Consider the following 26,318-nt stretch of genomic DNA (forward strand, 5'->3'; position numbering starts at 1 on the left):
AGTCATCAGTTTGGGAACTGGATTTTAGGGCAGTGGGTGGATTCCCTCCATTAACCTCCTGGAGTACAAAGTGCACGCACACCCAGCTTGAGAGATGTTGCACGACGCCCCGCGGCCAGGATCAAGTCCTGCAACGACTGATGACTTGCTAGGGATGATGTGCATCAGCCAACCTGCGACGCTGCAGGGAGCAAGGGACAAGGGCAGGGAGGGAGGGAAGAAAATGTTGCAGAGCAAGGTCTTGATGTCACACTGATTAAAGAACTGGGTTCTGAGTGGAGTTATTGCTTATCCAGCCACTCCCTCCAGTACTCTGTAATTGTAGGCAGGCAAGCACCATCAGTGTAATGGACATGTAGCAACTACAGAGCACTCCAACACTCCATGTCAGCAGTTTGCTGCGGAGCTGAGACAGAGCAAAAATCAGCAGGGTAGTATTTCCTCCCCTGCCAAGCATCTCCAGGGAGCTCAAAGGACACAGACAGCTTCTCAGAGGAGAGCAATTCAACAGGAAGCAGGGCCAGCACCAGCGGAGGTGGGATTAGGCACAGCCCTGTTCCTCCAAGCAAACAAAACACTGGAGGAAAGGCAGGCACAATTCAGTGTTTGGCTCCAAGCGTGGCTCAAAGAGTATTTGAAAAAAAAAAAAAAGAAAATGTCTACAAACCATTCAAACTGCCATAAAAAAAAAATCAAACTGCAGCCAAAGAGCCAAAGCCTCCCCGACCAGTTCTGTTTTGTTTACAGGAGGCTTAACAGCAGCCAGGGTCAAAGCAGCAGATAGACTGGTGCTAGATGGGTTGAGATGTCTTTTCAGTAGTCGCAGGCACCTGGAGTCTCTCAGGATCATCTTAGCACAGACAAAAAAATTCCTCTTCCCCAACAGGCCCACAGAATACATCTTATTGGGAGAAGGCTACAGAAACAGCTTCAGAGGGGTTTTGGTCCCACCTCAGGCAACCTTGGTTTTTTATTCCAGATAAGTCTCATGGGACATCTCTGTCCCACCCATCTTAGAAGCTCTTGGATCTACCCAGAATGACCATTGTCCAAGTCACTCGCAACACCCTCCCTGAGCCATAGAAACAATTACATGAAGGAGATGGGAGGAATGAGGCAAAAAGTCGCTAAGTGGAAACTTTTTATTTAAAAAAACCTGATGGCCTAAAATAAAAGTTGGGGCAGCAGAAAGCACTGAGAATGATCATGGGCAAGGGGTTAAAAACCCTTGCGAAGGTACCATTAAAGTGATGTTTTGCAGGTTAAGGGGAACAACAGGATTGAACAAGAGGATTGTTCTGTACCTCCCATGGGACGCTGCCCGGAGCAGCAGTCCACCCTTGTTGAAGCACTTGTTTTTTCACAAGGTAGCCTTGTCCTCTGGCTGCCAAGACTTGCAGGCAGGCACGAACGTCTGCCTCACACCAAGCTACCAGCCAGCACAATTAAAAGCTTCAAGTTAAACATGAAGGGGCAGCCTGCTCTTTGGAGCTGTTCCCAAAATAACCCCATAAGCATCAGAGAGAAGAACACTTACAGTCTTGCCTGGACCCGTGTCTAAAAGTCTCCAAAAATAGCTCCCGCTTCCCCTCTGAAAAACATCGCGGTTCCCAATGCCTCAGAGGAACTCTGCTTCTGCTCAGAGAAGCCACAAAAAAAGTGAGCAGCCCAGAGCTGATCTATGAGCACATCTGGGCTAGCCAAGCACAGCCTTATGGAGAAGAAAAAAAGAAAGATTTTGAACAGTATGTGTCAAATCCAGGGATCTTTATTTCTCTGGAACGGAAAGAATTTGCCAGCCCGGACAAAAAAAATTGCAGGCGGTGATTGTACATTCTTTCAAATAAAAATGAGAACAGACACACGAGAGTTTGGCTCCATAAATTTCTGTCGTAAGAAACAACTCTGAATTGTACACCAAGCTTTTTACAAAGCATCAATGTTAAGATGGTTTACGGTGCCCTACCACATACTTGGCCATTGATACAGAATATGCCATGCCAAATGCTACATCAGTTTAAGACATCTTTAAAAATTAGTATTAAAAAGATACAAAGGCAGGCTGGCTTTCATTTGGGTTTTTTATTAAGACGTGGAGTTTTCTTTGTTTGTTTTCCTACGGAAATTACTAAAAAAATATAATAACTTAATTCATAGGGACAAGATTGGTTAAAAATCCAGCCTTGCTTGCTTGGCAGCCTTCTGAGCTCGTACCTCTGTTGCTTCCATCAGTCTAACAGCATCGCAGGCTGCAGCCGTGTCCTGCGGGGCCTCAGCCTGCACTCCAGATCCATCTATGCTCTCATTTACCATTTTTGTTCAGAGTTCTGATCACGGCCAGGAAATATTCCCAGCCAAATGCTAAAAGTGATCTTCAGCCAAACAGGGGATTTCAATCGGGGCCAATTTCGCAGGGGTTTAGCCCTTTGTCTTTTGCCTCTTTGTACATCCTTTGGAAGTCTTTAAAACGAGGGGCACAGCCTAACCTGGCCTCCCCAAAGTGCATGCGTCCCGTGAAAAGGAAGTCTCCGTCTCCTGGTTTCACCCCACACTCCAGCAGGGTCTTTATTTGTCCTCGCCAGTTCCCACTCTCCCCTGTGAGCTGAAAGACTTTGCTCTTCTGCCTGTACAGTTTGTTGACACCAACGTGAATGATGGATTCTTGCTCTTCTGCCTTGTTTGTTACATCTTGGATAGAGCCCCTGATCACTGCAAACAGAAAAAGGGCGTCGAGAAGAGTTACCCAAAACCACTCTGGAAGAATCAAGTCCAAACTCAGTCCCATGCAACCACACAGTTCAAGGGGAACCAATTTCACCACAGCAGTCCCAGGTCTGGTCCTTTGTTATTTTCAGAACTGAGTTTCTAACAGTAACCTCCAGCACATATTTGTATTTATTACGGATTATGTTTGTAACCTGCCCAACAAAGGGCACTCACAAATTAAATTTTAACACAAAGCCAACTACATCAGAAAAATAGCATCAATCATTATAAAGAGTTCTAACAAGAAGATACACACTTAATGCTCCCTGACAATGTGCTCTCTGTTCTTCAGCCATTACAGATACAAGCTAATAACAACTTCCCCTTTAAAAAGGGAAGCGTGGAGAATTATTGAAACTTTTGGCCTTTTGTCAACAGTCTGTTTGAGCGCAGCAACTAAAGACCTCTCCCAGATGCACTCAACTATCTGAAATTCTACTTCCACTGTGGATGCTGGGTCATTCCCTGTCCACACTAGAGAAGTGCCAGCAGGGCACACAGTTTTGAGGTCCTTCACACCATGTTCCCCTCCCTCTCCCATGCACACAGCACCTTCAGACCGCATTTACTGCTGGTGGAAGGTGCCAAGCGTAAGTAGAGCAACATCAATGTTTATGGATGTCGCATCCAAGTGACGCACCCAGGGGGAGAAGCAACAACTTACCAAAATCACTAGTGCAGACAGCCAAGAGGACTTCTGTGTCACTGCATGGTCGGCAGGGAGCTGGAGAGAAAGGGTCAGAGTTAGCAACGTACTCAGAGGTCGTAAATAAATAAGCCGGTATTTAAATTAACCAAAAATGGGACACACATACACAAAAGACATGGGGACAAGTGGTTCGAAGATCTGTCAGGCATCATTAATGTCTCCAGGAGGCTAACTCTTGCCCAGTGAGGTTTTTGTACTTAAGGAAGAATATGGATTTCTTTAATGCTCCTGCTGGGATGATGGCAAACCTGATGGCAGAGCTTCTTTCTTACAATTTCTATCCAGTGTTGTTGGGCTATTTCACAAGCCATTCAGTCCATCACCACATCAAAGATCCAGGAGGTTACGGAGTGGCGAGGCAAAGAAGGGAGGAGAAAAAAAACCAACCCAGTGCATGTGTTTGAGGGCATCGAGGCAAAGCGGAAACTGAGTCGTATCTGTTAGAGCTCAAGCAGCACAAAGACCATTTCCTGTACTGCTGGAAACATTTGGATATCTGTACTAATTTAATCAATGCAAGAATGCGGCTCCTCTTTGTACTCAGCCAGCTATTTCAGAGGAGAAGGTACTGTAGTTGCAGTTCCGATGTTCCTATAATACCCCATGGAGTTCAGGAATTCCCTTATGATCAAGGTCTGCCCTGCACAGCGATGCTCATTGACTCTGTTCACTGGCAGGCCAAGGATTAGAGCCCACACCTTTCACTTGATGTCACCTTGAAGCAACACTTGCTCATCAGCCAGAAAAGTGAAACCCCATGGATGTGTACAGGCAAAGACCGTGCAGCAAAGCAAGACTCATGCTGCAGAGGAGGCAAAGCACCGGAGCGGTACAGCTTCTTTCATCACACAGTTCCTGATCAAACCCCAGACTGAAGCTACTCCACACCTCCTCAACCCCCAAAAATTTAGGTTTTGAACCTTAACATCTGAAACCACTTAGTTACCAGATTCCCAAATACACCCTTCCTCTCATCCCTGCCCACTTCCTGGAGAAGTTTATCCATTGCATTAAGAAGCAAATTTAAATCAGTCTAAACAACATGTGGCTGGTGCCTACAACGCTCAGCTATTCTATCAGCCTTCCTCTGGCAGATGGCACAAGCCATTCTTTAACGTACAACATGGCAAGTCTCTCATTTTTAACAAGGTCCAAGAAAGGCAGTGATCCAGAAAGAAGGATTATTGAACGAAATCCACCAGATTAGCTCCAGTCAGATGATTAATACACAGTGTAACACGCTTTTTAAAGGATTAAAGAGAATGTACAATGTACATTTCTGGGCAGGAATATTTGAAGGACTAACTCAAGAAGGTTAAAAAGCTCCAAAAGAAGAGACAAGGAATAGGCAAAATAGTTTTGTTATCGATGGGGACTTCTATTTAGTCTAGTCCGAATGCTTCCAGGGCCTTTAGAGCCAAGCCAGTCTTCAGTGCCCTGCTTTCCCCCACATGCCATTTCAGCTCCCTTTTTTGGAAAAGACTGGAAACTGTTTACCACCCTGAGAAACACAGAGCCAACCAAAGCTTGGACATAACGAGAGTACTAGAGTGCAAACCCAAATCAGTGCAAAGGTATTTTCATATTTGAACTCAAAAGATTTTGATTCGTTGCTGGACCAAATATCCACATTTCATCTGACAGAGGAATTACATTAGTCCCATAACAACCTGTTATGGAGTTGTCTCATTCATGGCACCCCACCAAATCCACCCAGGGCCAATACCCCTCTTCCCCGTCCTCTTTCTGCCCAAATCGGGACCAGAGTTAAATCAACCACATGCAAACCTGGCTGAATTTGACACCACTTGCACACGGAGAGAAGCTCCAAAAGCACAGCTGATAGACATCCTCAAAATCCACAACTGCACTGCAGACACTGCATTTCAGATATTTTGTTCTGTTCTAATAATAAAAAGGCATCTCAGCCTTTTTAAGTCTGAGTGAAAACAGTCTTGGTTTAGACCAGACATCTCTGTAGTTCATCCAACCTCATCCGAAATTTGAAAAAAAAACCAGAATAACTAAACCATTTGTGTTCTCAAAGGAGTGCAACAGCAGCAACAGCATTAAAGATGACAACCAAAATACTTCAAAAGTGGTTCCTTCCATTTAAATTGACCGACACTATAATAAATCAAATTAACAAATCACAATGTACACATGGAACAAAATTATTTTAATTGTGGACTGCAGGCAAAATTCTCTACTCTTTTTAAATACAAAAGGAAATCAAAAGTGGTCAGAATTGCTCACACTAGATTACTGCTTAGAACCTACTTTAGATCTATGCTGACTCACTGCAGGTTGGTAGCATGCAAGCTTAGTTAACAACCATTTACCACCACCTATCACTGCAACAGCAGACATCTGAAGAACAGAAACTCCCACATCTGCATTCACAGGGTATCAAATACATCTTGCAAGTGGCAAAACCAAAGTATGCAAGCACAGATGGAAGGCAAGTCGTGAAGGATTACTGCCGAGGTAAATTGACCATTAAAAAGCAAATAACATTCATGCACTACAAGCAGAGCTTCATCCCTATACAGACTCACAAAAGAAACAAAATCCTTAGGAGAAGGCAATGGCGATGCTTTCTTTAGAATTCCAGCCATTAAGGAATCTGTGTGCTTATGCTGCACGTCAGCGATTTGAGCTGCAGTCCCACACTCATTCACTCCCGTTCAGGCGTTTTCCTCCAGCAGTAGGTCAGAACAACTCACACACCTCAGGCTAAAATGGGAAGCACTCGTAATTAAAAAAAAAAAGAAACCCAAATCAGACCTCTGCACTCCTGCCCAGCCCGTGGAGATGTCCCTTTTCCGGGGAAGCATGCCCAGAACCAAACCAGGCAGCTGTGTTTGCCGGGTGCTCAACTCCCTGGGAATGGCTTGAGGGCTGCCCAGGTTCCTGCATCCAACAGCAAGTCTATGAATTTGCAACAACAACATCAACATTAGCTGCTCTAATTCCTTTACACTCGATAAGCCAAAGAGCCTTAATTCATACAGCAGCAGGGGAGTGTGGAAAAAAAAAAAAAAGAAAAAAAAAAGAGAAAAGCAATGTTTTATTGAAGCCTCTAAAGCCCAGATGCCTATAACTCAACTCCAGAACCGGTGGCACAAAGCCTGCATTGTACACATCGGCTGCAGACTCTCCTGGGAATGCCTTTGATGGATTTTGACAGTATCCTGACCTGAAGTAACCTGAGGCAGCCTTCTCCCCCCAGTCCAGTGCCTCCAAAGGCCTCTCTATTCACCTCCCTACAGAGGGAGATGTAATTACATCATTCCTCACAAGCCAGCAGTCATGTTCCAGCTGCTTTGAGCGATTTGCCCTCTGAACCTGATGTTACTGAGGAGGACGTGGCGATACTAACAATAGACTGCACTTGTTGGCCAACAGCTTTGTCAAACACGTTGCTGGTCTTCTCCGCAGGGAGGCGGGCACACTCAGGAAGAGAGAGGGACATTCCTTGGAATGTCCTCAGCTCTACAAGGCCCCCAGTTCTGCCAGCACCAGCGAGTTGGGTTGTATAGAAAACATCTCCTCCAATATTGGGGATGGATTGAAGTGCACTTTTAGTGCTGGAATTTAGCACAAGTCTCCTCTGCCTCAAGAGCTGTGGGTAGGTGTTGCCATCCTCCCTCAGCACACACATACACAACTCCAGCCCTTCCTTCTTTGGTTTTCGACATTTGCACGCAAATGCACGCAAGTTTGCACCATTCTATCCTCTGAAAGCAGGAGATGGGAGTTATTTGAAGGGTCATCATCATGGTTTAAGATGACAGCTCCCTGCAGGACACATTCAGAGTAAGACATGCTGGCTCTGGCTGCAGACATAACATAAGCTACGTGAACAAGTCTGATCTTTTGAAACACTTCAGCTGCCACCCAGGGGTCTAACTGACCCTACCTTACCCCAAAACCAGCTTCCAAGTAACCAGTAAGAAGTCTTCTCTGTCTCTCCTGAATTTTCTCAACTCACTCCATCACCTCATAGCTACAGAATCATTAAGGCTGGAAAAGACCTCTAAGGTCATCCAGTCCAACAGTCAGCCCAACCCTACTGTGCCTACTAAACCATGTCCTGAAGTGCCATGTCTGCATGGTTTTTGAACACCTCCAGGGACGGAGATGCCACTACTGCCCTGGGCAGCCTCTGCCAATGTTTCATCGCTCTTTCAGTAAAGAAACGTTTCCTAATATCGAATGTAAACCTCCCCTGGCACAACTTGAAGCCGTTTCCTCTTGTCCTATCACTTGTTTCCTATTTAGTTTCCTGTCAAGGAGGTTGGATGAATTAGGCTGCAGGTCTCTACACAGTCTCCCAAAGCTCCAGAACACCTTCTCTATCCAAACTGCATCACAGAGAAGGCTCTGCTGAGAGCACATTGCTGCTCTGGCAGCACAAACAGGAGGAGAGGCACCCTTTAAGCAGAAGTGAAAATGTTTAACACACAGTAATTGCAGAAAACCACTTTACCGAGGAATACCCTTTGGTTTTATTAAGAAGTTTGCACACGCGTGCAGTGTGGTAGAGGTATGGATGGGGGAGGAGGGAAACACAGAGCTGGTTTATCTGCACTTCCAGTTTCCGTGGCATACTCCACCCACATGTAAGTATTTCTGAATAAGCCTTTGAAGAGCAATCAGACCTTTAAAGTATTAAAAGTCTACTGAGGAGGCCCAGGCAGGGTTAGTGCATTATTCTGTGTTAGTTTTAGGTTTAAATATTTTCATTAAAACATGTAGTCTTTTCTTTTCATGGTCAACAGAAGACATTCAAATGCGTCTTGATGCAGCCCAGGCTGATCTAAGCTAAGCCAGCATGTGCTGCAGCACCTCAAGCCATGCCAGGGTAGGGCAGAGCAGACCCATCTCCCAGGTGAAAGCTCTCAGCCTGATATCAGCATTAGTTCATATAGAACAACAAAAAAAACAAAACAAAACTCAACCACACCCTTCAAATTCTCACTGGCAGCTCAGTATTGCAACCCTACTGGAAAGATCATCACAGGATGAGTCTCCTTCCTGGAAACACAGAGTACAGACTTCTGAGAGCAGATTACAAAAATAGAGATGTGGTTTCTCCAATGATGGTGCATTTCAGAGTCATTTTCCTGACTCTGAAGCAGAAATGACTGTGTCTCAACCAATTATTGGTTCAGTGATTTAGCTGGAAGATGAGAGCTTAAAGGCAAACATCATATGAGCAAGGGGGGGGAAAAAAAAAGAAAAGAAAAAAAAAGTCTTGCCCTGATCCTGCTTTATCAAATTAAAAAGTAAAATAAATCCTTGTAATTATTTCTTCCTAAGTTTGCCTTAGCTTCATCGCTGAAGAGGCAACATCTGTGCCATGAAACAAAACTCTCACAGCTCATATCTCAAGCAAAAAGAAGTGCTGCTTTTGCAGTACAGGTGAACAAGAATTTGACAACCATTTACCAGGCCTTGACTGCTCATGTCCCTTCCTCAACCTCCCTCGCCCACTCAGAAAGCTCTTCCTGAGCAAGGCAAAATAACATTCAACCTCAAAACACTCACAAACCCCACATCCAAACACCATTTCAACTACATCAACAAATCTGCATTTGTTGCATCTCAACAGATGCATTTTGTCAGTGCATCTCAAATTTAAAGTGAACATGTTATGTGGAAGCTCAAGCCAGCAGAGCTGCAACCAACCCACCTGCATTTAACACAATACCTGCAGTCACAGAGGGGGAAAATACAACCAGATGACATAGAGTATCTCCGCAGCTGGGCTGGAAGTTACTGACCCCAAGTCATAACACAGAGGAGCTCTCTCATCACCCTTTTGTTTTACAAGGTTTTTCTGCCTTCGGATGGGATAGGATTACGCAGCTTTCTGCAAGCACTGCACTTTTTCCGACGTGTCAGTAGGAAAATGCCAAGCCAGGGAGCAAACACGGGAGTTGGACTTGCACTGTTCCCAGCCCCTCGGCTCAACAAGCCTCAGACAGGAGACCCAAAGGAATTGTGTTTCTTTGATGAATAGAAGGTTAATGCTACGAATAACACACTAAGAGAGTTCAGTGCTCTTCTGAAGACAGAAGAATTCATCTCCATATTTGCTCGAGATCTAACCTGAGCCTCCAGGCTGAGTAGAAAAGGCAGCTCAGAATAAGGATCATGAGCAAAGATACAAAACTCAGATTTCCTTCTTTTACAGACAAACCACAAAGATTTGGTAGAGGAGAAGATGGGGGATTCAGCAGCTGGATTGAAATCATGATGCTGCAATGGTCATTCTACCTTGACGTCTTGCATAAAGCAGGGGTACTGAAGATTTTAATTCAGAAAAGAAAGTGTCAACTCCAGTTCCTTGCCTCAGCTCGTTATTAAAATTCAGATCAACTTGCACAAACGTACGAGTGTCCAGAAGTAGCTCGGAAAATACAGACACTGGCCAAGAACAATTTAAACCTGCAAATAAGTTTAATGAGATGCAGACTTTCATGTGCTGTGGCATGGATTGTGCCAAGGGAACTGAGTTAATACCACTTCCTTCCTGCAAAGAAGAATGAAAAAAAGCATATTGCAAACCTCACCATGTGAGATGTGACGACCTATGTGTTCTGAGAAACATGAAGCCAAGAGACCATAAACCAGAAATTTATCTTTGAACAGAAATGTCTTCCAAGAGGGCATTAAAGACCTTAAGCACCAAAGAAGACTATTTATGTAAGCAGCACGAGGAAGAGATTTGGTACCACGCAAGCTCCATTTGAAACAGCTTTCAAAACTGAACTTGGCTCAGCAGCCACAGAGCACGTAAGGAACTGCAGAGTCAATGTCTTTTTGCTGTTCCAAGATGCAGCACCCATTCTAACAAACGAGCTGAAAGGTCAGCGAGAAACACAGACATTTGTTTAACAATTTCGAAAAAGTAATGACAAAACCCACAGCGCAGCTTCGATTCAAGCAGCATCAGACACTACTGAACTCTGCCTCCAGGCCCAGGAAGGAGTCAAACCAACCCAGGAAAAATGCTGAGAAGTGCCTTATCTTCAAGACACTTCTTTCTGTCCCACCTCCCGTGGGCTGCTTATTGCTCCACCAGGAAAAAACAATGCCTGTCCCAACACCCCTGCCCCTCCCTTCCCTGCCTCCATCACTGCGCCAACCCTCTTGATCCCAGAGACACATTCAGAGCGGTGCTGGGCTTTGGGCTCCCAAAACCTCACGGCTCCTAGGGTGGGCAGCAACGTAATGGCACCAGGATCAGTGCCAGCTCCCTGCCGAGCTCCTGCACTTACCCGTTGCACCACCAGCCCTGTAAAAATCCTCAGTTACAGTCAAGCCTGCCATGTATCGTGTCCAAAAAGCCCTATTCAGCAGATTAGAATGTCAGTTAAATTCCTTCTGTCTGAATTGCAGTGGAAAAGAAAGCCCAGCAAAGCAGAAGCATCTCTGCAACTGTACGAGTCCACCTTGCTGTGAGAGCAGTATTTGCAATCATCTCGCAGTTCTTTGCTTTCTCACTCCCCCTTACTAATTGTAATTAAAGTGAAAAGCAGGCAGCAAGGTAACTGCTGGGAATGTCTCATGATGTATGTCGCACAAGGCACCAATAGAAAGCCATAAAGAATATATCCGTTTATCTCACAGCAAATACCTCTCCCCTTCCTTCAGCCTAGTGCTGCTGCCCAGAGGGATTAGGAATGGGAAGCACTGGGCAGGCACAAGGATGGATGAGTTGCTGGAAGTCCGTGGTGCCTCCAGACCGTTGAGGCAATCTTCTGGTGTCCCCTGACCTCGCAGCAGAGGAAGGGCTGGGGCAGGACCTCTCTCCTGGCTGACCCCGCACTGCCCATGCCCACCCAACACAGCACCACAGCAAATATCTCTACTGATGCAAAACCCACCACGGCTTACGGCTTCACTCATCCCCTCTAAAACTCGCTCTGGAAATTATTTTTTTTGTTTTCTCCTACAGAAAATGTCATTCCAAAGCCGTGTGAAAGCACACACTATAACTATGCTTTCTTAGATCTGATAAAAGGAAGTTTTGAGGTCATATTTGGTCTTGTCTCCTAATAAAAGACTCGGTTGGGATGCTACGCAGTGCTTGCAGGGCAGAAAATAAATAAAATGAGGTGTATTTTCCCCCATGCCCTGGGGAAGCTGTGCAGCCAGGCACACAGCTCTGGTGGCAGAGCTTCCTGCTGGCCCTGCCAGGGCTCTGGGACAGGCTGGAGCAGCATCTACCACCAGGCTGGAGACCCGCCAGGAGCGCAAAGCCCTCCTTTCCTCCCCACTGCCCTTCTCTTCACTCCAGCCCATTAATGCCTCCTATGGAGCAGGGGAATAGAATTAAGTAACAAGTGGCTGGTTAAAGTTAAACCCTGAGAGTGGAGTAATGACAGATCAAAGATTGAGTGAGTGTTAAAATAAAAAAAGGAGTCATAAAAAAAGAAGTAGCGTACGTGCCCTCACATTCACACAGGCTCCGTTTCTAGAAATCGAGTGCTTTCTGGTATGTGGGAGAGTTCTGGAGGAACAAGGCCAGCTTTCATTTTAAAACCACATTTATTTGATCAGCCTATTCTTGAGGGGACTATGGAAGGGCTACATCTTGTGCAATGTTTCAACATTTCTCAGTGTACTCAAAAAAAGCTACTTAAAAGTTTCCTATTTGTAACAGGAAAAGCTTTAAGATATTACACACTTTGTCTTACTTAACAGCAGGCACTAAGATGGTTCACTGGCTCTATACACCCCTGGATTTTCTCCTTTATTTGCCTTAAATTTCCTACACCCACTTCCAAACAGAGGCTGACAGCTCTGTTGGGGAAGAGAGTGCATCCTACACAGAATCACAGAATCACAAGGTTGGAAAGGACCCATTGGATCATCGAGTCCAACCATTCCTTACACTCCCTAAACCATGTCCCTAAGCACTTCATCCACCCGTTCCTTAAACACCTCCAAGGAAGGCGACTCGACCCCCTCCCTGGGCAGCTGTTCCAGTGCCCAATGACTCTTTCTGTGAAGAATTTTTTTCTGATATCCAACCTGAACCTCCCCTGGTGGAGCTTCAGGCCATTCCCTCTTGTCCTGTCCCCTGTCACTTGGGAGAAGAGCCCAGCTCCCTCCTCTCCACAACCTCCTTTCAGGTAGCTGTAGAGAGTAATAAGGTCTCCCCTCAGCCTCCTCTTCTCCAGGCTAAACAACCCCAGCTCTCTCAGCCGCTCCTCGTCAGACTTGTTCTCCAGCCCCTCACCAGCTTTGTTGCTCTTCTCTGGACACACTCCAGAGCCTCAACATCCTTCTTGTGGTGAGGGGTCCAGAACTGAACACAGTATTCAAGGTGCGGTCTCACCAGTGCTGAGTACAGAAACAGGAATGGTCCTGGGCCACTTGAGGCAATCAAATCCAGGCCAGGCTCCATGCGCGCATCCCAGCACTAATGGTCACAAGCTCCCCAGAGGCCATGCTGCAGCCCAGAAAGGACACAGGGAGACAGATTGTCACAGCAGCCAAGGCCCAGATTCCATATAGAGGCCAGAGCAGAAAGAGGGTATGTATACAGTCCATACAGAAAATCCTTCCGCCGGTTTTAACCAGCAGCAGGAGTCAGTGCTGGATCAGAGCCCGGTGCCGCGCGGCGGCAGCTTTTCTGACCCAGTACCAAGCTTCCCAAAGTCGGACTTAACAAGCCACGTCTCCGGGTCCAGGGCAGCTTCCAAGTATCCATGCAATATCACAGTGTGTATTTTCTAGCTTATACAACAGATTAAGGCAAAAGAGATTTTTCTGTCTTGCAAATCAAGGCCCAAACCCAGGAAATATCTCTGACTAAGTTTCTTATTCCTCAGGGAAGGTGGGGGGCGGGAAGAGGAATGCAGCTCCGCTCCCCCCCCCCCCATCCCTCTTTAACTACAGCTTCAGGAATTAGCAAACTAAACAGTTTTGCAGAGCAAGCACAGAGCATTATTAAAGACTGCCAAGCAACTCCGCTGGATTGCAGATCTGTTTGTGGGTCTATCTTCCCCAGTACATAAAGGTCAGCGCGAAGCAAAGCCCCAGCTGCTTAGACAATATACCTGACTGCTTATTGGGTTTGACTGCCCACTGAGTTGAGAAATAAGCTAACAGCATTCGTGGCCAGTCTACCAAAAATAAGCTATTTTCTTCCCTCCCTCTCCCCTGCAGCTGTGTATTTATCACTACAGCTCCATTGTCACCTCCTCTGCCCACTGCAAAGCCAACTCCTGTCCTGGCAACATCAAAGGAGGAGCAGGGCCAGAGGAGACTGATGTCAAACTCATTTTCTTGGAGGAAAGAGAAATTAAATTAGAGCATCCCTCCAAATATTTGGTTTGAGGTGTTTTGTTGGGTTTTTTTTTGTTTGGTTGGGTTTTTTTTTTTTTTTAAGGTGAATATTTCTCAGTTCAACATTTTTCACCTTATTGAGGCTCAGATCCCAAAAACATCACCACTGCTCAACTTAAGAACATGTAGGAGTGCAAGCATCAGAAACGCACTTTGAAATCATTTCACAAAGAAAGAAATTCACAAATCCTGCTCTTAAATTCTGCCCCCGATCAACCGTTTGCTGCAAATCAGACCACTTCAGGCACATGAACAATTAGAGCAGGTATCCAGCTCTTCAAAATTAATCCCACTCCACTATCTGTTCTAAAGCAGCCAGCCTGATAATTTAGATGTTGATCTACACACTGATATGCCCTCAAAAACCAGCATAAAATGTGCTTTTTCAAATACCTGCACTGTTAGGGAATGCTGCCTACTCTTAGTTAAAAAAGTATTGTGTATCCAGTTTTGCATCATCCTTCACTATGGGAAAAGCCATGAAGTTACCACCAAGAACCTTGCGGCACTGAGGGCAAGAACACAGGAACTATTCAGAAAGTAACGTGTCCTAAAGCAAGAGTGCCAGAACGGTCCATTGCAAGGCCAAGAACTAATGTTATTTGACCAACAACATTTTAAGACCTCTTTCTGGTGGTTTATTCTTAAAATGTGCTGCTGATCTTTTAGCGAGAGAAAAGCACCTAAAACAACAGCAACTCTTGAGCTGCAGAGCAGCATCTATGTTACTGCCACCCAGACACCATGAACTTGGTCACACAGAACAGATCCCATGACTTTTCAGTGCTGCTGGTTATGTGTTTCACTACCAAATGCTGATGGGAGGAACGCAAAATCAATTCTGTCCTGTGCAAATCACACCAGACTCCACTCAGATTTGCTTCTCCCCCTAACCCAGCTTAATCTCAAAGGGATGAGAGTTTTATACAGAAACCAGGAGGTGACAGAAGAAGCCGTTTTTCTCATCTGGAGGGAAGTTGTTGGAATCTCCACCCCTGCCAACCCTGCAGCACACAGCGTGCTCCCATTCCTTCCACGCAGTGTGGTGCCAATATGTTGGATGATCACAATGACTCAGGCAGAACCTGTGCTAAGAATGAATGCCACGCAGACTTTCAATTTAAGGATATCAAGTGCTTTTTTCCACCAGTATTCCTGCTAAAGACAGCAGCCACCACTTTCATATTGCAAACACCTTGGCAGACAGCAGCACACAAGCCACAGCTTCCTGCTCACCTCTGGGACAAGAAGCAAGGTTTCCACTCCGACAAGAAGTGAAAAATCCATCAGGGCATCTCCTGATTCAGACTACAGAGCTCAGCAGCACAGGCAGACTCAAATAAGGGAAAAAAAAAAAAGCTGATATTTGGGGGAAACCAGAGGGAAGCGTAAGCCAAGGACCCCATGAGCTACAATGACAGTCCTTTGGAAGGATACCTGCAGAGATACAGCACATGGGTGCCCCACTTCTACCAACCCGGCTGCATTAAAGATCAGAAGTTAAGGGGTGTTTCAGAAAGCTGTTTGTTCATAGAAACGCTGGCATAGCCCAAATGCTTATGAGTCTCTTGATTTCCAATGTGTTTCCTCAGGCCAGAGAATTAACAGCATACAGGAAAGAGCTGAATACTGGCCCTAATTACCTAACTGGGTTTATCCAGCTTTGCCTTGTTTTTCAGATACCCACTTGAGTGCAATACCTCCTGTCTGTTAATGTTCTCAGCCAGGTACAAGCATTAATTTAGAAAACATATAAAGCAGTTACAGAATCGGCACTAAGTCAGTAGATGCCATCAAGATAAAGGGACATTTTTGTTAAAGTTTGACTCCTTTACGACAGAAAAGTGGGTTGGTAATGGAAGGGCTTTCACCGCCTGATCTCTGTAACACATCCCCATGAGTGTGTGATGGAAAAAGTAAACCACACAGCTCATACAAAGCTGTAATCAGAGCTTGGATGTGACACTCTTAGAACACAGATTCTGCACAACAAAATAAAGGTCATTTGGTAGGAAGGGAGGAAAACACTTGATCTTCCTCTCCAAAGTGTTTGGTCAAACCTACAGATTCTTGTTTCATATTAGTTGAGCAGGAGCTGAAGAACTTAAAAAGCAAATGGCTCTCAAAGGACCTTCACGCTTTTCACAGGAATTTAATCCGAGCAGCTCGCTGCAGTGTGAGGCAGAACTAGACCAGCCACACGCCCCACTACAGCTGAGAAGTTCACGTGGGTTAACATCTCCAGAAAACCTCTAGGAACTACACGGCCAAACACCACTTCTGCCAAAACTTCCATCTATTTGCCAGTACAGCAGAGACTCAGAGTATTTTCTTCCAGCACAAGCAGAAATTATTAGAATCAACAGAATTCAACAACATAAACAAGTTTTGCTGCTTCTCACATGGCCTCGGGCCAAAATGTCGCAGTGCCTCAGTTCTTCAGCTGGGCAAACACCAAGGCTTCAGAGTCTTACTGCAAGCATGAACAGAAGTTAATGGACCATCAGTGTGGATGGGAATTGCACAGAGGTTCAACCCACAACCTAACCTGAAAAGCACTCTTAGTCACCGATCACTTTGGCTATGGAGAGAAGGTGCTCCTCGTGATATTTGAATTGTCAAGGTTCTTAGGGACTGCCCACTCACCTAAATTAGTGACAAGAGCTGTAGCATGCTTGTCTTCAATCCTCTTCCCAGCTCAAGAAACTACAAACTCCCAGAAGTGCCTTTTTGCTGGTTACTATCAGAGTAAAACCCATCCCATATCAAATCTCAGCAACCTGAAGTAAAACACATCAGTGTACAACAAACACTTCCTACAGTTACGGAAGCCTTAAGAGAATACGGCAAGGCAGACAAAGAGCCAAGAAAAGGGTTAAACACCCAAAATCTGGAAAACTGTAATACAGCACTGTGTCATTCAACCTTCCCAAGGAAAGGGAAAGGCCAATTTGGAACCTGAGTATGTTTTCTACAGAGTTATTTGCTAGACTCTGATTAAGTGGGAAAGAATGACTGTAAACTCATAAAACTGGAGGCTCTCTAATTAAACCACAGGAACCCTGCCAAGCATTGCTGATTTGTTGATGCACCCTGCAATGTCAGGACTCTGAGGACACTACAGGTTATTAAAGTATTAAACAGATGACTTATACTCTCTAATCAGAGCTGGGATGCCAGGTTCGGAAGCAAGAGTAAACTCGAGGGCAGAGTACAATAATTATCACCAGGAAACAAGCGCACCATTTAGGGAAAGTCGAGAGAAGCTGTTAGTGAGTAGTTATTGCACAACAAAAGGGCTGGATTACTGAGCCCCACACCTGGGTCTTTTATGACAGTCACTCCCCGCATTCTGCAGTTGTAAGAAAATGCTGCAATATTTGTGCCTTTCGGTCCTTCGCCATCAGCCGAAGCACCGCAGCGCCAAGTGAGCCCAGGAAGTGCGCAAACCTCCTCTGCCCAGCTCTGCCAGCACATCTCAGCCTGTCTGCAACAGCGTCGCACGTCTGTCATTTCCTCACGGGCACTGTCAGCTCTGCTGAACTCTGTCAAACTGCAACTGAGATGAGCTGGCTCGTTTTTCCAGTGTACAACACTCAAAAAACCACCATGAGCCACGTTTGTGACCAAGAGACAGAGAAATGCAGAAACTTAAGTCCAGTTTTCAGCTCCTTTAAGGTCAGCACTTGCATTTGGCTTGAGACTCCTCTCTGATGAAGAAGCCACGAGTGATTTCAGTCCACTGATTGCAAACTTCCCCTTCCCAATGAACAGCTCAACAAAGGGCACGTCTCACAAAAAACCTAGATGTGGCTCCAGAAGAAATGAGGTTCATGAACGGCAAATATATTGCTCTGCCTCACAAGGCAGCTATTTGGCAGTTTCCCCAGACATATAGATATTTATAGGAGAATAAAAGTGTTCATCTGACTGAGTAGTGGAAAGAGTCGTGTATGGCATTTTCATCGTGTTTTCAGCCCTCCCCACCTCCGCCGAGTCTGGGGATCCAAAAAAAGGCAAGTGAAATAACTTAAATACAATAGAGATCCCTAGTTTGCCCTGAAGGCTCTGCTGATGAATTATTAAAAAGCTTCTTCTGTCCAACCAAGACACATGGAGTATGAGCAGAAAGCCTACCACATTGTTTTATAAGACAGTACTGAAATTCAACCGGTGTCTGTTACAGCTGAAAATACAGCAGTCATAGAAAAAGAGATTTAATATGCCTATCAAAGAGGAAGGCTGTAATTGGATTCAGTTCTCAGTCTGACTTCTGAAAGTCTCTAAAAAGACGCCCATCAGCTTTAAAAATCTCAAAAATTTTATGTGTAACGAAGAGCACTTCGTTCTAAAATCCCAGCAGTTTGTGCCAGCAGCGAGCCTCGTTGGCTTGAGCAACGCTCAGCAGAAATCGTATCTGTGCAAACCAAAACCAGCAGTGATGAGCACTATTTCTCATGCACTGTTTTAAACATTATTTTATTAATTGCAAAAGCAATTTCAACTTTTTTTGGGGAAAGAAAAAAGTATAGGACTTTCCTCACTAAGTTTCAGTGACTTATCATTGTGCCTTCACCCCCACAGACTGTCAAAGAAGCACTGAATCTGGGAACGTTCTCCAAATAACTGATTAAACAATGCATTTAATGTCTTCTGCGATGGAATTTTAACTCCATAGCTGACATTATGCATGGCAATTGCATCTTTGCAGAAATGTCCTTACTGGGAGAACAACTCTGCAGCAGACACGCTGCTGCTTCTTCTGCAGTCCTTGTAAGATGTAGAAGCAGGGAAGCCTGCTGAAAATGCAGAACCCTCGATATTAAGCTACAAGAGTAAGGAAATATTTAATAATTTAATATTTGAATATTTATAGGGTTTTTTGTTTCAATGGCAAACACGCCACCTATCCGTTATTGCGGCTACTGCATTAGCCCTCAGCCAGCAGACCTCTCACTGAGCTCAGAACTCTTCATCTCAGTCCCACTCAGATCTGCACCCAAAACATCACATCTAGACTGGTGTGTCAACATCCCAACAGCAGCAGCGCGGCAAGAACACAAAAATATACAAACATCCAGAGTCTTGTTGTGGAAGGAAGCCAGGGGAAAAGAGAGGATGGGACTGAAGTTCCACAATCACTTATCCCAAAAAAGGACAAGGGATGCAACGCCGAGAAGATGAAGCTGCAGTTTAATTAGCTGCACTGCTGCTTATCAAGTGGCATCTCAAGCAAAGCACACGGCATCACTATCACAGAATTTAGACAGCCCATGTAGAGCACGTTAGGCTCATTTTACATCAGGTTTCACCCTGGGCCAAGACATCTCAAGCGTGCTGCGAGGCTGCCTTTACTCCCTACCATTTCAAAAGAGAAAGCTGCTTGCCACCATTGGCATCTCCACTTAAAATCCCTAAACCTTGATACTTCCCTTAGTCATCTGGGACAAACAATCCCAGCTCTGCTATTCCTCAGGCTATTCTGGCAATCTCCACTCCTTGGCTTTGCAGGTAAGAGCAGAGGCAATTCCGAGTGGAGGAGAGTCAAGAGGCAGACACAGCCTGTCTAAACAGAATTCCCCCTTCCCCACCTTCCCCACCACATCATCCTCCAAAAACGCTAGTTTTTCTTCTTCTCAAACTGTCTAACTGATTAGCATAACCAGATTACACCTAGAGCTATTGTTCCCAAATGGTATTTACCTTGCTATTTAGTATCAGATTTTACAGGCTTGTAAGCTTTTGTTCTGTCCATTCTCCCTTCCTACAATTTTTTCCTTGGTGTAAGACTCCTCCCTACTGAACTTGCTTTTCGTAATGGTTGAGAGAGAAGACAACACCGGCACTGTACAAATATCCTAGAGTGGAAGAATTCTGCCAGTATTGCCCAGGAGAGGTAACAGGCAGAGCTGAGGGAAGAACACATCATTTTCCTTGGTTAAAACAAACAAAAAAAAAAAAACCAAACCAAAAATGCCAATTAGGTCAGCAAGTAGCAGTAGTTTCAGAGGAAAAAAGCCCACAGAAAAGGAGTTCCTCCTTGTTGAAATGTTTATTATTCAAAACGTGCAGTGAGGTCTTAAAAGCTGAGTAAAAAAGTAGTTTGAAAACTGTTAGTGCAAGGCTGGGGAGCCGAGTTCACTGCAGGCTAAAGACAGCGCCTGTGATTCACCCCAGCCTGAAAAGGGAGAATCCTTCACAGGGCAGCCCTTAAATCATCTGGAATTCAGCCTATGCTACCACCTTCAAAAAAACAACAACAAAATCAGTTCTTCCACAATAGCCTGTTTATAAAGCATGTCCTTAAAAGCACACGAAATGCAGACCCAAATACTTTCCCACTCCCTCACTCCGACATCTGTTACGCATCCGATACGGTACACGAAAATATGACCGATATCCTAGCACTCACCAGAAACTGTGTGCAAATCAGATGCCATCCCCTTGCTCATTAATTCGTACTGGAAGCCTGTAATCTTCCTGCTAATGTCCTGCTGAGGAGTGGCCTCAATGAACAGGCCCCCCTGATCATAGCCAAAACAATACACCTTACTGGGGCTGCGATCGCCATCTCGGACCAAGAGTTTCAGTTCTCCAGTTTTTTCCAAATAAATATTTGCTCCTGCAGAGTCCTTGAAGGGCTTTATGCAAACAGTCAAATGTTTGTAAGAGGCAGGTGAAGTATTGGGTCGCAGGTTGACTATGAGTGCTCCCGTGGGATACATCCACTCTATTGACCCTTCGGAACAGCGGAGGTAGACCTGTTCAACATCCTTCTTGTGAGACTCGTGAGTTAAGCCACTGGGGGAAGAGAGAAAGAGAAAGTTAGAGAAATTACAGAGCTGGTAATGTGACTGCATAACCTCAAACCTTCAAAGACCCACATCAACAAACACAGGAAACCTAGGGCAGCATCGAGTATCAGCCCATCCAGCTCGGCAGTGGTCAGAAGCACTTGGGTCTTGCAAGACTGCAACCTTAATATTACAGGGCAGTTTTAAATCATCTCCCTCCCCCCCAAAAAAAGTCAAACCACTAGTAATTGACTTCAAAATTAAATAGGATATAAGCACACGATCAAAAGCAATTAAATTAATACAGCCTCAGTCACTGCCCATCAGCTGAGCTGTGGCAAATGAATTGGCACATACGAAGTACAACACGTACACTTGAACTCCGTTCCCGGTGGTTTAAACCAGCACGTTCCCCAGCCTCGCAGATCTGACTCCACCGTTTGCTGAGTACTTTGTTCCTTTTCCAAGTCTATATTCCCAATGGATCTGAAACTGGGAGGCATGCCAAGCTCACCCTGTGAACTGGAGCAAAGGGATGCTCTGGGTGCCAGAGATACCCTTGCCTTAGCTGGGCAGCTCTAGTCTCCAATCTGGGAGGTGGGGAGAGGAGAAAAGACACTACCCTCTCCAGTCACAGCTGGGGAAGCACTGAACTATGCTGTTTTCTTTGCTACATAAGTCACGTCCCCTCACTTCTCCACAGCATGAGGTTTAAGCTTAGTTTATCGTTTTACTGCCCAGTTCTGATGGGCTACAAGCAGACACACAGCCACCAGTGTTCAGCAAAACAGAGAACATGTGGCCAGTTACTACTGCTGAGGCACAGGGCCACCACTGGTGCTGTGTCCTTACCTAGCACCACAGCAAAAAGTGAAGATCCCAACAGCCTTTTTAAGGCCTTTTTGGTGATCACAAAGATGGGACAGAAAGGCAACATGGGGATCCCGAGGCCAGCTGCCAGTGAGAGGAGAGCAAATTGCCACGCGTAAGCAGGATGACTACAGAATCTTCATTACCTGCTTGCCCACAGCCTAAACTGAGGACAGCGCTGAACAGCCTTTGCTGCCTCTCACTGCTGCTGGACCAACCCCGTAAGTTGTATACTCAAAGCAGTAATATGACACCGAATGCTACAGGCAGTCCAGTTAAAAGTTGGGGGAAGCCTGGTTTATTGGTTACGGTATTTGGGCCATGCAGCAAAAATTCTTTAGTCCCAGTCTCTGACCTGTCACAAATCTATTATGCAAGTAAGCACAACTCACTTCACCACCAAGCTTGTTTCTCCTCCTACACTTGGCGTACCTAGTTCTCAAACATCAGCATCTTTTATTCTATGCCTGTAGAGCACCAGCCAAAATGAGACCCTTCAGTGCAGTTCATGGGTCTGCTTTGCAGTACTCCAGGGAAGCTTTGCAACATTCCCGCTCACAGGCAGATGAGCCAAGACAGGGAAAAGAGGTTAAAAAGGATTAAGTGGCTCATCTGAAGTTACACAGGAAATCTGTGGCAAAGAACAGATTTTGGTGTAGCGCAAGTAATGACATCAAGCGCTGGTTTCTCTACAGAAATCTCCAAATACTCAGTTCCCCACCCTAAAGATATTCAGATGCTGAACAGGATTTGAATTCAAGTCAGCATTTAGAAAGTAACAAGAAGCCATGTGTAAAAGAAGGGGGAAAAACCCATCTGGTTTGCGTTTGCTGTTGACGTGACTCATTATCGTGAGTGTCAGTGCAACCCACTTGATAGAGTTTACATGAGGAAGCTTAGGGGGAAAAAAAAGTTATATTTAATAACAATAGCGCATGCAAACATGCACTTTGGAATAATCTTGAAAGCCACCTCAAGAACACAGATGAGGAGAAAAGAGGCACAAGTTTTGACCTTTAACCTCCTGGCCTCAAATTCAGTAGTACTTAGCACATTCAGGAAACTTAACTTGCAATGGGATATTTCAAGTTGACTGTAAATCCACATCTGGTCCACAAAATCAGCTTTCACCACGGCGCGTGCATGATGCCACTCAACAGAAATCACAGAATTCGGTTTATGTGCAAGCAGTGAATAAGTAAAATTAAAGAGTGTAAAGCTTACCCCTCAGCAAAGGGGTAAAAAACTACGCTCACACATTGCTCCTACTCCAGACATTAAACAAACTACAAGGACTTTGCAGGACTTATACTGTCAAATTCCAACCTGAAGCCTGAGTGCTTAAACCGAAGGAACACACCAGGGGCAAAACTCCAAACTCACGCAGTGAAACTGCTGTTGTAAGTGATCCCAGCAACACGGCAGCCGGGAATTTCTGAAGCCAGAGCAAAAAGCCTCAACATTCATTTTGTTTAAACGCTCACACAGTTCAAACAAAAATACAGGGTGGACTCTGAAATTATCTTCTGAATGCCAATTATATCCCAGAGGCAAGAGTGATGCCATGAGACAGACACATCAAGCACAAGGACCTGTATGCATTAAGACTTGTAATAAAAGATGACTCAAAAGTCAAGCAGATTTCAAAATATATGCTCCCATTGCTTAACAGCAACCACCACCATCCAGTAAAGCCTGTTGCTTTGCTTTCTGTCCAAATGACATGTCACCACATTGAGAGACTGTTCAACTTTAGCTCTCCCTAGCCAGCCATCAGACACAGTGGAGGTCCAGGAGCCTCTTTTTTTTTTTTCCCCAAGCTCATTTGAGTTTTGGGTTTTGTAACTATATGGCAAAGAGATAAGGCAGCTGTTTCATGGTTACAGTGACAGATAAGCCATCCATCCTTCCTTTCAAATCTGTGCCGTTTAATGGGACTTACTTCTACAGCCAGTACTACTTCCTCATACCAATCCATGAGGACATCCTGAATCATAGCATTTGTCTCCTCAAATCTTCTCCTTCTCTGTTCTCAGCCACCCACCTGTCTGCCCCAAGAGATCCATCACAGTGCGGGTGCAGTAAGCTGTTATGCAGAAACACGCAACAAGCGTTACTGAAGGGAAAAAGGAGGAATAGTCACACTCTTCACTTCAGATACTTTAGTTATTCTGCTACAGGCGCTCCGAGGAGCCCTGGAAGCACTCCTGTCCTCTCAGCATCACTCAGCAAACACAAGAAACTTTCACTCCTAATTTGGGGTATGTAATTAAGGCTGCCAAGCTAGAGAGCACCAAGACTTCCTCAGAACCACCACTTCGTCCATCGATCTTGCCCTCTGCACATCTACCAGCCACATCAGAGCTGAATTCTTGCTCCTACAGCCAAAACTACCTTACTAGCAGTTCTCAGCATGGCACCAAAGCACTTCTGTCCAAAGCATTGAGAGGTCACTGCAGTACAAGAACCTGAAGTTACAGCAAGAATAATAACCAGACACACACCATGGTCAAGTTTCTGCTTTCCTCTGGACGAAGCTTTCCTGGAAGCTTTCTGCCAGGCTAATTATTAAGATGCTGCTATGGCAGAGCGTACTCAAATTGCAGGGGTCAAGCTGTGCGTTGCACCTGATTTCACTGGAAGCATGAGGAATACCTACAGCAATCCCAGCAAAGCTCTTTATGCTATTCAAGGATATAAGGTCATCACTTCTCCACAACCTAATGGGGGAAAAAACATTAATATTCTACTTCTAAGATTGTTGCCTTTAATATGGGCATGTATATTTGTTTTTAATATAGGTGAGAAAATACCTTCAGCGAGATGACTAGACTGTCAAAGACAATCTAGAACTCCACCATCGGGAGAATGGCTGCATTTGGGATTTGAAGTTCATATTTTTTTCAAAGTTAGTTAAGGTAAAAAAAAAAAATCATGTGACTTCAAAACATCATGTTCCACATAAACGAAAAATATCCTTTCTGACCCATGTAGCTATCAGTAACCACACTGTTAACTGATAAATCAAATCACCTTTTTTTTTTGCTTCTTAAGTCCTAGTATGTTAGGGCAAAGCAGATGATACTTAGCAGCCTTAGAACTGCAAGCATTTCACCCATTTGCTAATAGCAAGGCCAACACCAGCCTGGTTGCCATTATCCCCTCTCAAGACTCCTGTCCACCTGCACTCTGGGACTCCCTCACACAAGAGAAACTGCTCAGACTAAACTGCGCGTGCAAGAAGGCAGCTCCCCCTTCCCTGTGCCATCAATGGTATCCTCACGGAGCCATCACATCTGCTCTGCTTTGGCTCACCAGGACAACAACAGGTGAGCGAGTCCAAGCTCACATCACCAGTTTCCCCAAATTCAGTGACAGGCAATGACATTTCACTCTCATTCAAGCATCACCCCCTCAGCTGATCCTTGAGGCACTGCTTATTCCAGCCCTGCTCAGGTGACATAGGTGGTCACTGCTTGCTCTAAGAAAACAGGACAAAAATAGGAAACTCACAGGACAAGATTACAGGGAGTTATCATCTTTCTTTTAGGAAACACCCAGCAGTACCATGTGGTGAGGTCCAGGTGAGCAAGCGCAGCCAGGATCCCTACGGGTGAAAGCAGCTACAGCTTGGAGGACAGGGGTAACGCAAAATGATACAATTATAAGTTACCCACAGAACTAATAGGTTTGGCCCCTATCAAATGGACTTACTTTCAAGTGGCTTCACCGGGATTAACTACGCATTAATTAAGTCAAAAAAAAGTTCAGAGAAAAGTCACTACCAGCCATGCGGGTGTTTCAAGAGATAAATGATGACGCTGACAGTCAATCCAGCTCTGTCCCCACTTTGAAACCTCCCTACTCCAAACCAAACTACTGATACAAGCCGGCCAAACTTTTATTTTAAAGAACGCCAGATTTGAGCAGAATATTCGAGTCAAACCATTCTGCTCTGACAATGCGGCAAACCTGACCCAGCAACCCTCGCTCCTTAAGCGGAGGGACTGTTTAACACCAGGAACGCTGGAGGTCACCGACTCACTCAGAGTCGTTCAACTTGCGTTAGAAGCAATTAAAGGAAAGATAATTCGGGAGATGAAACGCTTGCGAGCCGCAGAGCTTTCACACCCGGCACAGCGGGACTGCGGAGCGCCAGGGCTGGCAGAGCATCTCCCCGCGGACGGGGGACGCGCGGAGCCGGCGGGGGTAACGCGGGGCGATGCCCAGGGCTGCCCCGCCCGACCCCGGGAACGATAGGCGCGGGGAGCAGCTTCTCCGCGGCGGATATGGCACCGCCCTCCTCCTCTCCTCTCCTCCTCCCCAGCCCACCGAGCCGCGCTGCCTCCCGGCCCCTCCATCCCGCCCCGCGTCGGGGGCGGCTGCGGGAGCGGAGCCGGGGCTGCACGAGAGGCAGAGGCGGCAGAGCCGCTCCCCGCCGCCCCCTGCTCCGCGCATCCCCGCGGCGAGACAGCTCGCCCTTTTGTTTTCGGCACCAACTCGTCGCCCCTCGGGGCGGGAATGCCCAGGCAGCCCCCGGTCGTCCCTCCGGCCCGCAGAGTGCCGCTCACCTCCCCTTCCAGTTGCACAGGTCGCTGGAGTACTGCGCGGCGGCGCCGCCCGACAGCAGCAGCCGCAGCCCCAGCAGCAGCGGCAGGAGCCGGGCGGCCGGGGCGCCCCGCATGGTCCCGCGGTGCAGGCGTCGCGGAGCCACGGCAGCGCGGGGAGCGCGGCACGGCTACCCCATCCCGCTCCGCGCGGCGCCGCTCCGGCTCGGGCTCTGCACTTGGCAGCGCCTCGCCGCGGGCTCC

At 46.0% G+C, this 26,318-nt stretch overlaps 1 protein-coding gene across 1 annotated transcript; it reads right to left on the reverse strand.

Annotated features, from left to right (window-relative positions):
• Positions 1-1,161: 1,161 nt before the first annotated feature.
• On the reverse strand, positions 1,162-26,318 carry METRNL (meteorin like, glial cell differentiation regulator). The gene is made up of 4 exons (XM_054083629.1): positions 26,079-26,318; positions 20,256-20,644; positions 3,431-3,490; positions 1,162-2,709 (listed from the first exon to the last, which is right to left on the reverse strand). The coding sequence occupies exons 1-4, from the start codon at positions 26,189-26,191 to the stop codon at positions 2,393-2,395; spliced, it is 879 nt and encodes a 292-aa protein (XP_053939604.1). The 5' UTR covers positions 26,192-26,318; the 3' UTR covers positions 1,162-2,392.

Source organism: Cuculus canorus, chromosome 18, assembly GCF_017976375.1.
Source record: "Cuculus canorus isolate bCucCan1 chromosome 18, bCucCan1.pri, whole genome shotgun sequence".
NCBI classification, from domain to species: domain Eukaryota; kingdom Metazoa; phylum Chordata; class Aves; order Cuculiformes; family Cuculidae; genus Cuculus; species Cuculus canorus.